This window comes from Spea bombifrons, chromosome 1 (assembly GCF_027358695.1).
Source record: "Spea bombifrons isolate aSpeBom1 chromosome 1, aSpeBom1.2.pri, whole genome shotgun sequence".
Lineage (NCBI taxonomy): Eukaryota > Metazoa > Chordata > Amphibia > Anura > Pelobatidae > Spea > Spea bombifrons.
In genome coordinates this window covers 34,453,787-34,467,533 of record NC_071087.1, presented here as the reverse complement: position 1 = coordinate 34,467,533, position 13,747 = coordinate 34,453,787, and the positions used below count along the sequence as shown (strand labels likewise).

Genomic DNA, 13,747 nt, shown 5'->3' with positions numbered 1-13,747 from the left:
AGCTACTGGAGATGAATTAATGCTAAATCATACCTTATAACTGTATACATTTAGGGCATTAAATTATTTATTTAAAACTATTAAATAAATAATGAAGTAATTAATTGTGTGCTTTCTGACACCAGATTGGAGAGGGAAGGTGAGATACAGGGCTTTGAAGGTGCTGTAGGGAAATAATAGAAATAAACCTCAATAACACAGCTGTAAACAAAATAGAAAAGGATGATTCCTAAAGTCTCGGCTCTTGTCCTAGGTTACCTTTGATGAAGAAGTTCTCCTGTTCCTCTCGGTCAAACGTGGTTGCTGTCACTAATTCTCCGGTGTGTGCGTTTATCTTGAAAAGCGCATGTGCTGGGCCTGGGGCAATCTGATATGTGAGTAGAGAGTTTATTCCTGGAAAAATTAGGCATCAGTTAAATAAGCACAGAGGTGATTGTATATCACGTTTAATGTAAAAAAGAAAAAAATCAGCAGCCCACAGTTTATAGATAACATTTTAGGATGATTTGATTTTAAGAAACAATAAATCTTTATTTTTATGGTCTCTGTAAAGCAAATCTTGACTTGCTTCACCGATATCTCCATAAGAAGCAATGATTCACTTCTGAAATCCCCCTTGTTGCCATAGTTTTAGTGAAGGGACAGCAAATGAAGAACACAAACTTCCAATGCATTTCACTTGCATTGAAATACTGACGTTTTTACAGGGTCCTTCTACAAGAAGAAGAAGCCAGTGCTGGAAACTAGACTTCTTCGCCCATCAGGAAAGCTGCACATTTTGTGCCCCATCCAATCTCTCTCACGAATAACTTCTACTTGGAAGGCATTGTCTGCCTTGATACAGAACCCCATACAACATAGAACCCCCAAAACACGCTTATCTTAAAATTATAGTGAAAAAGGCCATGCTTGAAGTCACTTAACAGCACAGTGAGCAAATCTTTTCTTCAGGTTTGTTTTACTAAATGAAAACTAGACTTGTGCATTCTTCTTCAGGCGAACATGAAAACGAACACGAAGAGTGCGTTTCTCCCGGCCAAGTGATGGCACCAGGATTTTAAAAGTCCAATAGAGTCGCTCGTACAGACTTCTAAAATCCTAATGCAGCAACTTGGCCAGCAGAGACCACTGGTCTCCCTGCTCTATCAGTTAAATGTCCGTACAAGCGACTTTATTGGTCGTTAGTAGGGACATTTAACTGTTGCAGCAGGAAGACCAGTGGTTGATGGCAGACGAGCCCCCTGCTGGCGACCAATAGAGTTGCTCATACGGACTTTTAAAATCCTGGTGCCGTAACTTGGCCGAAGACGAGCACGAAGACGAACACGAAGACCTCTCTGGTGCCCGAGTCTAATGAAAACTCAGTACTATTAAACTATAATAAAAGCAACCTAATCATACCAGCTAGTAATTGGCGTTCCCATTATCAGACCTTGCAAACGTGATTATTATCTCTTCGTTATAGAGAGCCAACAATTTAGCTTCTTATAGAACATATATTTAAGTGGTATGACAAAACTAGAATTGACAGACTAAACCAATACATTAGGTAAAGCCCTGCTTACACAGTGATCTAATTGTATTCACCCAATCTAGAGCATGTACTGTTTCTTGGCTCATTGGAAAAATAATAACACTATAATGAGTGAGCATAAACCTGGGATAGTCATTTAGTTTGAATTATGAAACAGCTTGGTGCTCTGTGTTAACTATTTGGGAATGCTTATAAGATTCATGGAAAAATAAGGCAAAATAAAGGGGATGGAATTCTTTCCATAGCACAATACACTGGATAATGTAAATTCTAAATAAGTTATTACAATAATAGAAGCTACATAATCAGCTAATTCAAGGCATATGCCATCTCCGTGTGAGTTTCAGGAAAGATTTGAATAATCTTATTTGACAAATTGTTTAGAATGGTGAAACAGTGACCCGTAGTGGACATATTTGATATCGTCCGTGTCCTTTGCTTCAAAACATTAGAAAGTATTACAGATGTAGGGCAGTCATGTACAAATAATGTGGTTGGACATTGCACTAAGGTACAGTGAGGACCATTTACAGCATAACTAAGTCTAAAGCATCTTAGGCACTGCTTTCTTTCCTATGTTTGAGGTGATCCATGTCCTGCTTATGAATCAATAAAGCCTTTCTTTGTGAACTCTTTGACATGCATCATGTAATTTATGTATGTCATTAACTTGGCTTTATATTTGTATGAATTGACATACCGTAATCTCTAAATCTTGAGATTGCTAAATCTAAATACTAAATATACTAGAATCCCAAACAGGACAGGGCCAATAACATATTTATGCCAGCAATTACATTGGCAGTATGTCTTTTTTCTTTTAAACTATTACAATACTACCAATAAGTAAAGTAAGATGGGCTAACAGGCAGATTAGATCTGCTAAGAAAAAAACATCTATGTTTCTTTGTAAATCACCTGAATCCAAGTCCACTGCTTCTACTTTCATTACATAGATTTCAGGATCCCGGTTTTCAGGAACTGTAGCTTCATACAAAGGTTTCAAGAACACTGGAGACTCATCATTTACATCAATAACAGTGACGGTCAAAGTCTGAGTGGCAGAGAGCCTAGGAGTTCCATCATCCAGGGCTAGAACTGTCAAAACGTAATGACTCTGCAGCTCACGGTCTATTGGGGAACATAAAGTCAACCACCCTACAAAGGTAAAAAAGGGTAATGTCACATACATGGCACAATGTGCTGTAAACTATGGAAAAAACAGACTGTCCAGAGGTTTACGAATATGTGATGATTTTAAGTGTCTTCTTCTAGAAGTAAATGTGTTTAATGGTGGAATGGATCCACATATATTCAGCAGAAAATGTTGAATGATTTACATCAGGAAAACATGGCAGTTCACTGTGGGGCATTTGGGAGCATATTGGGGACATGATACTGAGAGAGGACTAGAGATAATTAGCATGTGTACTAGTTATGGTTTATTCATGTATTGAAAGGCTTGACAGTTTAGCCATTGCCTCTTGTGTCCCCATCAAACAGTGCATTCTGTGTAAGTCATCCTGTTAATAAATTGGAATGAGTTGCACTGTAAACTTAATTGTCTGAACATCATTTAGTTTTCTATTAGGCAGTACCAAAGTTTATTTTAATTAATTTTAAAACCCACTGTTAAATTTAGAGAATCTTAATTGGTGCCAAGAGTGTGTACTGTTACATGCAGACATGTGAGCTATGCTTCATTTCTCTTTTATTGTAACAGCTGTCCACCTGATATTGTCAGAACAGATGTTATTTGCTTGGTGATCGTTATAGTTTATGAGCCTGTAGGAATGACTTAAATACTGTTTTGGATTTAATTTACAGTGTTCAGTATCAATAATATTAATAATGTTTCATGTGACCAGATGCTCCCTTGCTTAGTGTGGAAGCTATGTGTATCTGTCTATGGGCTATTTAAATACAGATGTGGATACACTTGCATCATGGTCCATCATGAATTAATTAGACATAAACTTGGAAGATCTGACTGGTTAATATTCTTATATATACCGTGTATATATATATATATATATATATATATATATATGCCACATATTTTTGCTACATATGTGAACCGCATGGCAGAATTGCCATGTGTAATTGTTTGAGAAGAAAATAATACCTGTCCTTTCATCCAACCAAAAGGCTTGTTTTGAATTCCCTTCTATTATATGAAACGTAATTTTTCCATTCCTGCCTTCATCTGGATCTTCAGCCACAATGTGATGTATGAGGGAGCCAATCGATGCATCCTCCATGACAGAAGCAACAGGCAATGATACGAAGTACGGACTATTGTCATTGACATCTTTTATGATAATCTGAGCAGTCAGTGAGCTAACTCGGCGCTGTGTTATGTTTACAACCTGGTCTGTTGCAATTATTGTAAGTACGATAGATTCCATTGTCTCTCTGTCCAGTTCTTTGGCTGTGATCAAGGTGCCTTCCCATTCGTGAAGAGTAAAAGGATTTATAGCCGTCTCATCAGCACTTAGAGAATACTTAATTTTGCTGTTCGGAAAACCGCCATCACCGTCTTTTGCCTTAAATGTATAGACAACAGTTCCAGCAGGAGCAGCTTCACTGACAGCTAACACCAAAATATGATCAGGAAACAATGGGGAATGATCATTTGTATCCTCTATGTCAACTTTAAGATAAACGGAATGATTTTGAGGTGGAGACCAGTTGTTGTCTTGTATGTTGATGCTTAAGAGGTAGTGAGGGTTTGTCTCATAATCTAATTGACGGGCTAGATAAACATCTCCGTTGGAACTGTCAATAACAAAATGCCCCCCTTGGTCTTCACTGACTATGTGGTATAGCAGTTTTTTATTCGGTAAAGATGTGTCATAGTCTGGCTTTATAGAAGCAATCATTTGTCCAGGTGTAACATTCTCTGGAATCTTAAATGTTATCACTTCTGGAAAAAGCTTTGATCTTTCTTTAACTACCGGAATTACCTAAAAAAAAAAAAGAAAATTTTGGATGCAATTTATTATTTTTCAAATTTAAATTTTTTTTAATCCAACAGAATTTTACCATTAGCCAAGAATAATTGTCACACTTTTACATGTGGCTCTGACAAAACCACTGTAATATTTATATAGATTTATCAAAACCTGACTATTTAACTCACGTTTTTAATCAATTAAAAATCATAATTATTTTTCTATAACTCTTGAAACGATTCATAGAAATTGCTTTACTTATCTTATATTCCACTCGGCTTTCTTGTTAGAACAGCAACCCCATTTCGACCAATAATGTACCAGAGAACAGTAGGAAAAAGTGTTTCCCTGGGTCCCCCAACCCTGTTTTAAATTGTATAAATATGTTTTAACTTGGCCCTGAGGCATTAATATATTTGTATTTACATATTGGCTTTTATTGTGTAGTTAGTGTGGTGGGGGTTAGTTAGTGGGGGATTTGTTACAGAGGATTACAGTTAGGAAGAGGTTAAGCAAATAAAAAAAAAATAAAAACCAAAAACCTTGGTGTGGTTTACAAATCAGGGCAAGTTAACAAATATATTTCTCCCATTTATACTAGTTGCATAAAAGTAATATATCTGTAAAACTGTGAATCCATTATTTTTTAAATTTGATTAATAAAAAATAACACCTTACATACACAGTATATAGTTTATAAAAGGCCCCATTTACCGTGAAGAAAATATGATTTGTGTGGGTATACTAAAGGAGAAAGAGGACAATAATGAAGAAAATTGCTCTGGTCCTGTTGCATAAAATAGCCCAAGTCCTTAAAGGGTTATATAGATGACAATAATTTGTCATGAAACAAGATGTGTACTTACCTCAATATTAAGAACGGCATATTCCTGTAGGGCAGGGGTCCCTTGGTCACTTGCTGTGACTATCAGCCGGTAATGGGATTTTACCTTTATAGAAAGAGCCTGGGTTGTCCGTATTTCACCATTACTGGAATTAATAATAAAATGACCAAAGGTGTCATCTGTAAAACACATTGAAAACATTTTTTGAAAAACTTTCTTTTGCAATGGATATTATATACTATCTTAACTTTATTTCATGATATTTAGTACTACAAAATATGCTGTTTTATAAATTCACAGACAGCAAGCATATACTTTTTTTCTTATTCAAAAAACAAGAATGCATTTTTGGTTTAGTAGGCATATTTAATCAATAAAAGGATTTCTGAGAGTAAATAGTTCCTGCAATAACATAAACTGTGGCGTGGTCATTCTTCATACCATTATAAAAACATTACATGCCATATTGTTATCAAGTATTGCTTTTTTCCTGGAAATAAATATCTATGGTGCTATTTTATCATTAAAGCTGCTGGACTGGTGAAGAAAATAAAAAAAACAAAAATTGGAGCAAAAAAATATTTTTTTATTCAAATTTTTTTATTCAAATTTTTTTTATTTAAATAGCAAAATAATAGTTCCACGTGCTCTCCTTGTGTGATCTGACAACAACTTAAAACACGAAAGAATTTCCAGAGAAAATATTAATGAGGCAAAATATAACATAATTATTTGTATAGCTGGGAAAATGTGGGCATTCTACAGCACTCTTGTTATTTATATTTCATTTTAAACATGTTACAATTAGCTATGTTTCTGAAATAGCGCCATGAACACACAACTTGGAAGAAATTGGGTAAAGTGTAATTGTGGATTTATGATTTTCTCATCTGTATCAGTGTGCGCATGTGTGTGTGTGTGTTCAGCCCATTAGTCTCTGTCCTGTGGCACTCATACTATAATTACAACCCTAGCACTGATATATTCTGGCCTAGGTTTACTAGGCCTAGGGTAGCAGCCTCTGCCGCTGATCAGTCAGCTGGATTAAATTGCTGATCTCCCAAACGGTCTATTTACACTATGGAGGACCAAAACATGCTTAGGGTTTCACTTAGCACTGCATGTATTTATGAGACAGAGTGCTAGGATATAACCTCATTTACCAGCATTCAAAACAAGCTAGTTTTTTTTATTATTTTCCTTCCAGCTTAGTAGCTTACTTTGAAATGATCTCCTAATCTACACCACAACAATAATTAGATAAATATCATTTATTTCATTGTGGCATTATAGTGAATTTGCAATAGAGTACAGTCTGTCTTCTTATCAATATTTTTTCTTACCTGCAGACAATGAGTACACAACTGAGCCATTTTTGCCAAGATCTGGATCCTTAGCATATAGAGCAGCCACCAATATTTGTCCTGGTTGACCTTCTACAACCTGAAACAAAAACACAAGCAAGAGTGAGGCACAATGAAACCTTACAACTACCATCACAATAAATGCCAACATTGAAACTTGGGAAGTTGGCCTGTAACTGTAATATTTAAAACTATACGCCATCACCCACCAAAATACAAGAATATAGAACCCTGTGGAGAAAAACAGTTGATTGGGTATAATCCGTATATCCAGGCTTCAAGCAAAATAGGGGTCATAGTCCTGGAAAAAAACGTAGTAGGTCTTATCATGTAACATGTAATGTGTCTGTTGTAGGACACGTGTCAGATAATGTCAGATAAAAGTTACTAACACATCATGAGCATGGAAATATTCACATACTGCTTTGTCGACATAAAGCAAGAAAAAACAAAATGTTTGCATTGTTAGTAATTGGAGATATACATTGGTTTCCACTAGATGGCACTCAAGTGATTCACAAATATGGCATAACTTTACAGCCATATAAATAAGAAGCAAACCTTGATTCGTAGCTGCTTGCCTGCAGTCAGCTGCGGGAAATATGGCTTGTTATCATTCAGGTCCCTCACTGTGATGTAGACAGTGGTAGTGGCGTTACGACGTGGTGTGCCATGGTCAGTCACTAGAACATTAAGCTTATGCTGAGTGTGCTGCTCACGGTCTAATGCAGCGCAGTTTATAATTTCTCCTACAAACAGTGAAAAACAAGATGAATATATATTATTGATATGATAGAATATAATACACAGATTCTGTATACTTTTAAGGGTATCTTACCCAGAGCTTCAAAGAATAAATATACATGCCTTTGCTTAGAAGCCATAGAAGACTTATTTAGCTAAAAATTCCTTTTTTTCCCAAAAAGACCAAGAAACCTGATCCTTATAAAAGGTGCACTGTTAAATATGGCTGCAAGTATGGCCAAAAATGGTTGATGCGCAAACATGATTGGGTAAAGCTACCTTTATATCCCACCCGTTTAGACTCCAATGGCACTCTACAAATGTAGTTCTCCAGGCATAGCCCCGATGCAGGATATATATTTTGGTTCACTTCGTTACTTGGAACATTTGACCAGACATGTCTGCCCTCCACTGACCACTACTCAACTATCTAAGTCAGTTAGGACTTACTACCATCCTGCTTAGGTGTAACCAGATTTTACAGTAACAAATACAGCAAATACGAAATATACATATAATAGTATATAAGTGTATAACACACATGTAATTTGTAATTAATTTTGTCATAGTGATATAAAATTTTCAATAATTACCTGTTGTTGCACTAATCTGAAAATGATTGCCTTCTGACAAGAGGAAATATGAAAGTTGCCCATTTTTCCCTATATCTTTGTCAATTCCGCTTATTCTTCCAATCACACCTTGTGGAACAGGACTTTCCTCGACAGTGAAGAAGTGAATATCCTCATTAAACCCAGGGGAGTTATCATTTTCATCCAACACATTTACAATTACAGATGTGGCTGCAGTTAGCTCCTCACCATTGTCTGTGCACTTTGCAAACACTTCAAGATTGTACATTTTTGTATTCTCATAATCCAGAGAACGGCGTAGAAATATCCACCCTGTACTCCGATGGATTCCAAACGCAACCGAACCAACGATGGGGTTTAAAGAATAAACTATTTTAGGCGAAAGGCTTTGAGCGCCCAAAATATAGGCTTTGACTTGAAGTATTCTGGAATTTACAGGGAAATTTTCGCTTATCTCAATCTGATGTACCAAGTTTCCAAAGGTCAGCACATTAACATTTTCCTGTTTTTCCACACTAATAGTTAATGTAAGAAGGGAACTTAGGACTGGGTGTCCATTGTCCTCAGCTATTATCATAAGAACATGCTCACAAGCCATTGTTAAGGTGGAATTGAGGTACAGAATTCCCAGACTTGGGTGGATGCTAAACATATCTTGTTTTTCGCCGGCAATGCTGTATGAAATTAATCCATTGTGTCCACTGTCAGGGTCCTTTGCTTGTGCTATATACAACACAGTGCCATGTAGACTATTCTGATATATGCGTATTCTTTCATTCTCCACAGGGAAATGTGGCGAGTTGTCGTTAACATCCGTTACACTGATATTGACTTGAGTTGTGCTGAAGGCTGAAGAGCTGCCTAATTGAGACTGTATAATAAGCACCACAAGTGGCTGAGATTCATGATCCAGTTCTTTTTTGGTTTTAATAATACCAAACTGAGAGTTTATGGTGAACATATCGTGAAGATCCCCGGATAATATTTTATATGAAACTGGTTCCATAGAATCTGGAAAAAAGTTCAAAAACATAATATTCAGGTTGATTACAAGTAATAATTAATTGCATCCTGTTTTAATCAGTGTCTCAATGATACCTTTTGTTTTTCCTCTGTATAAAATCTGGTGCCTTTTTTTGACTTTGAATGATGCAAAATGGCAGATTTCACATTTTTATCATTGAATGTAAGAAGTTTGGCAAGCAACCCTATGAAAAAGTATTTGCATAAAATAATAGGGAATCCTGCTTTACAATTGTGTGCACCAGAAACAGGATTAGCATTTAGAGGTTTAACGTTATATGATCAAGCAACTCATTTGTTGTTGTGTTATCAATACATTATATATATATATATATATATATATATATATATATATATATATATATATATATATATATATATACCATATTATAACAAGATGCAGTAGGGGATGTCCCACAAAACTCATGTAGTCTCTACATATTGTCGTATACTTCCTAATTGTAAACATTTGTACATTTGCATTTTAATTTTACAACTTTTATTTAGGAGAAAAAATGGACAGACTAGATGGGCCAAAAGGCTCTTATCTGTCATCAGATTGTATCTATTATTAACATCGAAGCTCTTGGCACAAATAAAGAAAATGAAGAAACATTCCTTGCGATATCCAGTATATCTTAGTTTAATTATGTTTATTTTGTTGGGGTAAATGGTATTAATTTGATATATTGATTTCATGCTGTGAATGGCACCACTCCTTCGTGCATTTTTCAACACAAGGAAATTACCTTTCCTGAAGTATATTTTGTCTGTATACCTTTGATTGATGGATATCATGAATATGATATGGCCTGAATAATAGTCATTCTAATGTTGACATGATTTGAATGGTAAGAAAGAAGCTCTCTGTTTAATGTACTGACATTGGCCTTTGTAAATATGATATTTTTCATTAATATGAAAAGATTCTAACTTTTTAACTTATTTTCTATTCAGTTTTATAGTTGTTACCTGAAACTCTTTTGACATATCACTGTGAGGTATTTCGGCTTATCCTATTGATATATATATGTGTGTGAAAGATGTCTTAATTATACTTACTTAAGGGTTCCCGTGCTTTCACTGTCCCAACTGCACTACCTTTTGGAGCATCTTCCGGAATGAAAAATGTGTAACGGGACTTTTCAAATATTGCAGGAGCTACAGCAGTCTTTACAACATTTAGTGTGACAACGGCGTTCACAGCAGATGGAAGACCACCTTTGTCTCGTGCAGAAACCAACAACAACATCCGTGAATCTTCCAGGTGGCTAAGAGCGGTGATCAAATATATAATTCCTAAGGAAAAAAAAAAAGGGCATTCATTGACAGATCAATAGAGTGTTTTAAAACACAGATGCTGGTCACAACCAGAGTGACATAAACAATGACAGGAAATAACAGAAAGGCAATTGTGTGCATGAAATAAATGTGTGTGCCCACAAGTGATTTTCAGACCACCTCACTAAAAACATAGTAGCACAAGTGATCACAACAACCAGTCCAATCTTTAAAGAATGGGTAGGGATCTTGATGAAATAACTGGATCCTAACTACTGTCCAGTTCTAGTCTTCAAGTATACAGTACAATTCATCATTGTTTTTAGTTATGTCGCACTTCAACACAATTAGGAAGACTTTGATATATTCTTTGCCAGCTTTCTAAGTACTCTGCTGCTTTCCATATTGACGTGATCCTTAAGCTGTGCACCTAAAGTATAAACTAAGCTGAGGCTCCATGGGGCAGAGACCTCCTTTCTTAAGATGTTCATCATACCTATTGTCAAGACTTGTATTACAGGAGTCGTCACTTGGCAGTTACTATTATTGACAGGGCCGGCCCTATAATGGGGCAGACTGGGGCAATTGCCCCAGGCGGCACTTTAGAAGGGGCGGCACTTTGCCGCCCCAAGCGCTTTTTTTTGTTTTTTTTTTTAAGCGGAGGAGAGAGAGAGGGGCACCGAGTGGTTTTCGCTTACCCGCTCGGCGCCCCTCTCTCTCTCTCCTCTGCGGCAAGTCTCCCTGTTCGGTCCCAGTGCCGGCTTGTAATGCAGAGCGCCGGAAGTGACGTCAGTTTCCGGCGCTCAGCATTACAAGCCGGCACCGTGGCAGAGCAGGGAGACTCGCCGCAGGACTGTTTAAAGGTAAGTACCGGGGGGGGGGCGTCGGCGAAGTTTAAAATGCGTTTTAAACTTCGCCCCAGGCGGCGTTAAGTCTTCGGCCGGCCCTGATTATTGAGCTCCCATAATTGTCATCCGGCCATAGGTATTGGCTGCCACAAAACAGTGTTATTTAATCCTGAACTGTGCATCAGCAGGTAAAAAGAATTATAACCAACATTTTATTTAATTCTACAGTAAGTAAAAATTTTTTACAATGAAGTATTAGGCTTCAAACAATGTTTCTTGATGAATCCTTAAAAGTTCTCCAAATGACCCATAATGAATGTAAGCAGCCATTACTGGAGTACAGATGGGTAAGTAAACCATTATAATTGTCCAATTAACATTTCACTTGTTCTGTACTCATTCCATATTTGGCCCAATTCTAACACGATAACTTTATAAAATATAAGAGTAAAATTGTTTCTAAGGGAAATGAAAAATGTTATTACAGAAAATAAAGGAAAAGATTGCTACTAAGGCACTTTGTTCAGTTCCTTTTAAATCACATCATTGTTTCCTTGCTCAAATTATCTTGTTTTTAGAAAAATTGTTCAAGCTCTAAAAATCAAATGTTGCCATGGTGATATGGCATGAAGGGTTAAGCCCATATAAAGACACATCAAATTAACCATACTCGGTACAGACAGTAGGCAGATGGCCAAACGATGGAAACAGTTCATCACCTAAACTAACCTTAAAATCTAGCCGACAAATTATTTAAAAATCTTTAAGATTAAGTTAAACACTCTTAAACTAACAGCCCTTCAATCTTCTTAATTCATAACCCATATGAAGGTCAAATAATTTCCCAGTACTATAAAAGAAGGACAGCCATTATTAAGTGGGACCAATATTATGAAAGTGTAATCATTTATCTATGTTGGGAGAAAAATAATCAATGTATCCTTATTATAACAGAGTTGTAGGAGGATAACAATTCCAAAGATGTATTGGGTTACATACCTGTAAAAGTAATATTAATGATCTTAAACTGTAAAGATGCCCCCCAGGAGGACAGCATAAAATATATGTATACTATATTCGACGTGCACATAATATACAGTATATTTGTAAAGCTGTATACTACGTGGATTGGTTAAAAATATACATAACTTGAGGTCTTCACACCAAACTCATCAAACCATGTTTTTTTATGGACCTTGGTTTATGCACAGGGACACAGCCATGCTGGAACAAGGAAGGGCCTTCGCCAAACTGGTGACAGAAAGTTGGAAGCTTACAATTCTCTAAAATGTCTGTCAGTCACCTATCCACAGGATATGACATCAGATGTGCAAGGCCGAACTGCGGACTGCCAGAGGAGGAGGTAGTGTGTGTGTGGGGTCAAACTATGTTGAATTGTATGAATTAATTAAAATATTTGTGGAATATTGTATGAATATAATGATTGCGGTTTGGGATTGAGATGAATTAGGGTGTTGAGGGTATGAGGATGCTCATGGGCAGCTCTACCACCTATGTGTATCTTATTTATGACTAATGTGTTTTTCAAATATACTTTTAAAATGCATGGTTTGTGCCTATTCTAAACTAAAAATATTGGGGTCAGGAGCCCACAGCCCGACATGTGAAGTATGCCCAAAATGGCACCATGAAATATGGGGCTGGTATTCAATTATTTCCATGGCTGGGTTTAATTCCATAGCTGCGTTTAATGTAACACAGAGGACCACTCAATGCAACCTTGTGTTGCATTGAGTTTGAACACCATGATAAGAGGTCATCTCCTAGCATATAGCTTTACTGCGTGACAAAAAAGCATGGAAATTTTAAGGATACAAATTAGTACAATTAGTAAAAGTAGGCGTACTTCTTCTATGAAGTAATAAAAGAAAGCTTGTTTTTTTGGTGCAAGGATCTGCTGCCAATAAAGTCATGTAGCTATCAAACAACTTTTTTCAGCTGGTTCTTATTAAACACATTACATTTTTACTTAATGGAAAAACAAGCAGGATCAAGGACAAATTGTTTGTGTTAAGTTCAACTTCAAAAAATATCCACCGCAAAGGTTTATATATAACTCAAATACCTCAATATGTTTTGCTGTGCCAAGCAACTTTAGTACAACACGCCAAAACTAAAATCTAAATAAGTAAATGTGTTTGTTTTCTACTGTTGTTTTTAGGTATCAAAAATTGTAATGCGTAGTCTCAAGGTCGCAGATAAGAAGTTGTAATACTGAGGAAAAATCAGTGGACCACTAGAGGTCACCTCCTACTCAGCACCACGCATTGAACTTGTTTTAATGTACGTTATATTCCTCTGTAGCATACTCTGTATGAAAGGCAGAACAAAAAATAATAAGGGTCAAAATACATTTTACGATATGTGATTAGAATAGGACTCCATGGGTACTGAAAACATCTACTGCAAAGGACCCCACCCTACATGTCTGAAATTTAACTTTTAATGGAGTTAATTGTAAAGAATACCCAGATACAAAAGATTCTACACCGGTGTACAATCAATATTACATTGCTAGTAAACATGCTGTTACATGTATT

The 13,747-nt window shown here is 36.3% G+C and overlaps 1 protein-coding gene across 1 annotated transcript in view; it reads right to left on the bottom strand.

The window, feature by feature from the left end:
• DCHS2 (dachsous cadherin-related 2) overlaps nucleotides 1-13,747 on the bottom strand; it is a 128,094-nt gene that overhangs the window by 22,414 nt on the left and 91,933 nt on the right. Inside the window, exons 6-13 of the mRNA XM_053458446.1 lie at nucleotides 10,120-10,356; nucleotides 8,035-9,045; nucleotides 7,259-7,446; nucleotides 6,677-6,776; nucleotides 5,355-5,512; nucleotides 3,660-4,500; nucleotides 2,453-2,692; nucleotides 259-393 (exon numbers count right to left, since the gene is read on the bottom strand). Of these exons, the coding sequence (XP_053314421.1) occupies nucleotides 259-393; nucleotides 2,453-2,692; nucleotides 3,660-4,500; nucleotides 5,355-5,512; nucleotides 6,677-6,776; nucleotides 7,259-7,446; nucleotides 8,035-9,045; nucleotides 10,120-10,356 (2,910 nt within the window). The remainder of the gene's footprint in view (nucleotides 1-258; nucleotides 394-2,452; nucleotides 2,693-3,659; nucleotides 4,501-5,354; nucleotides 5,513-6,676; nucleotides 6,777-7,258; nucleotides 7,447-8,034; nucleotides 9,046-10,119; nucleotides 10,357-13,747) is intronic.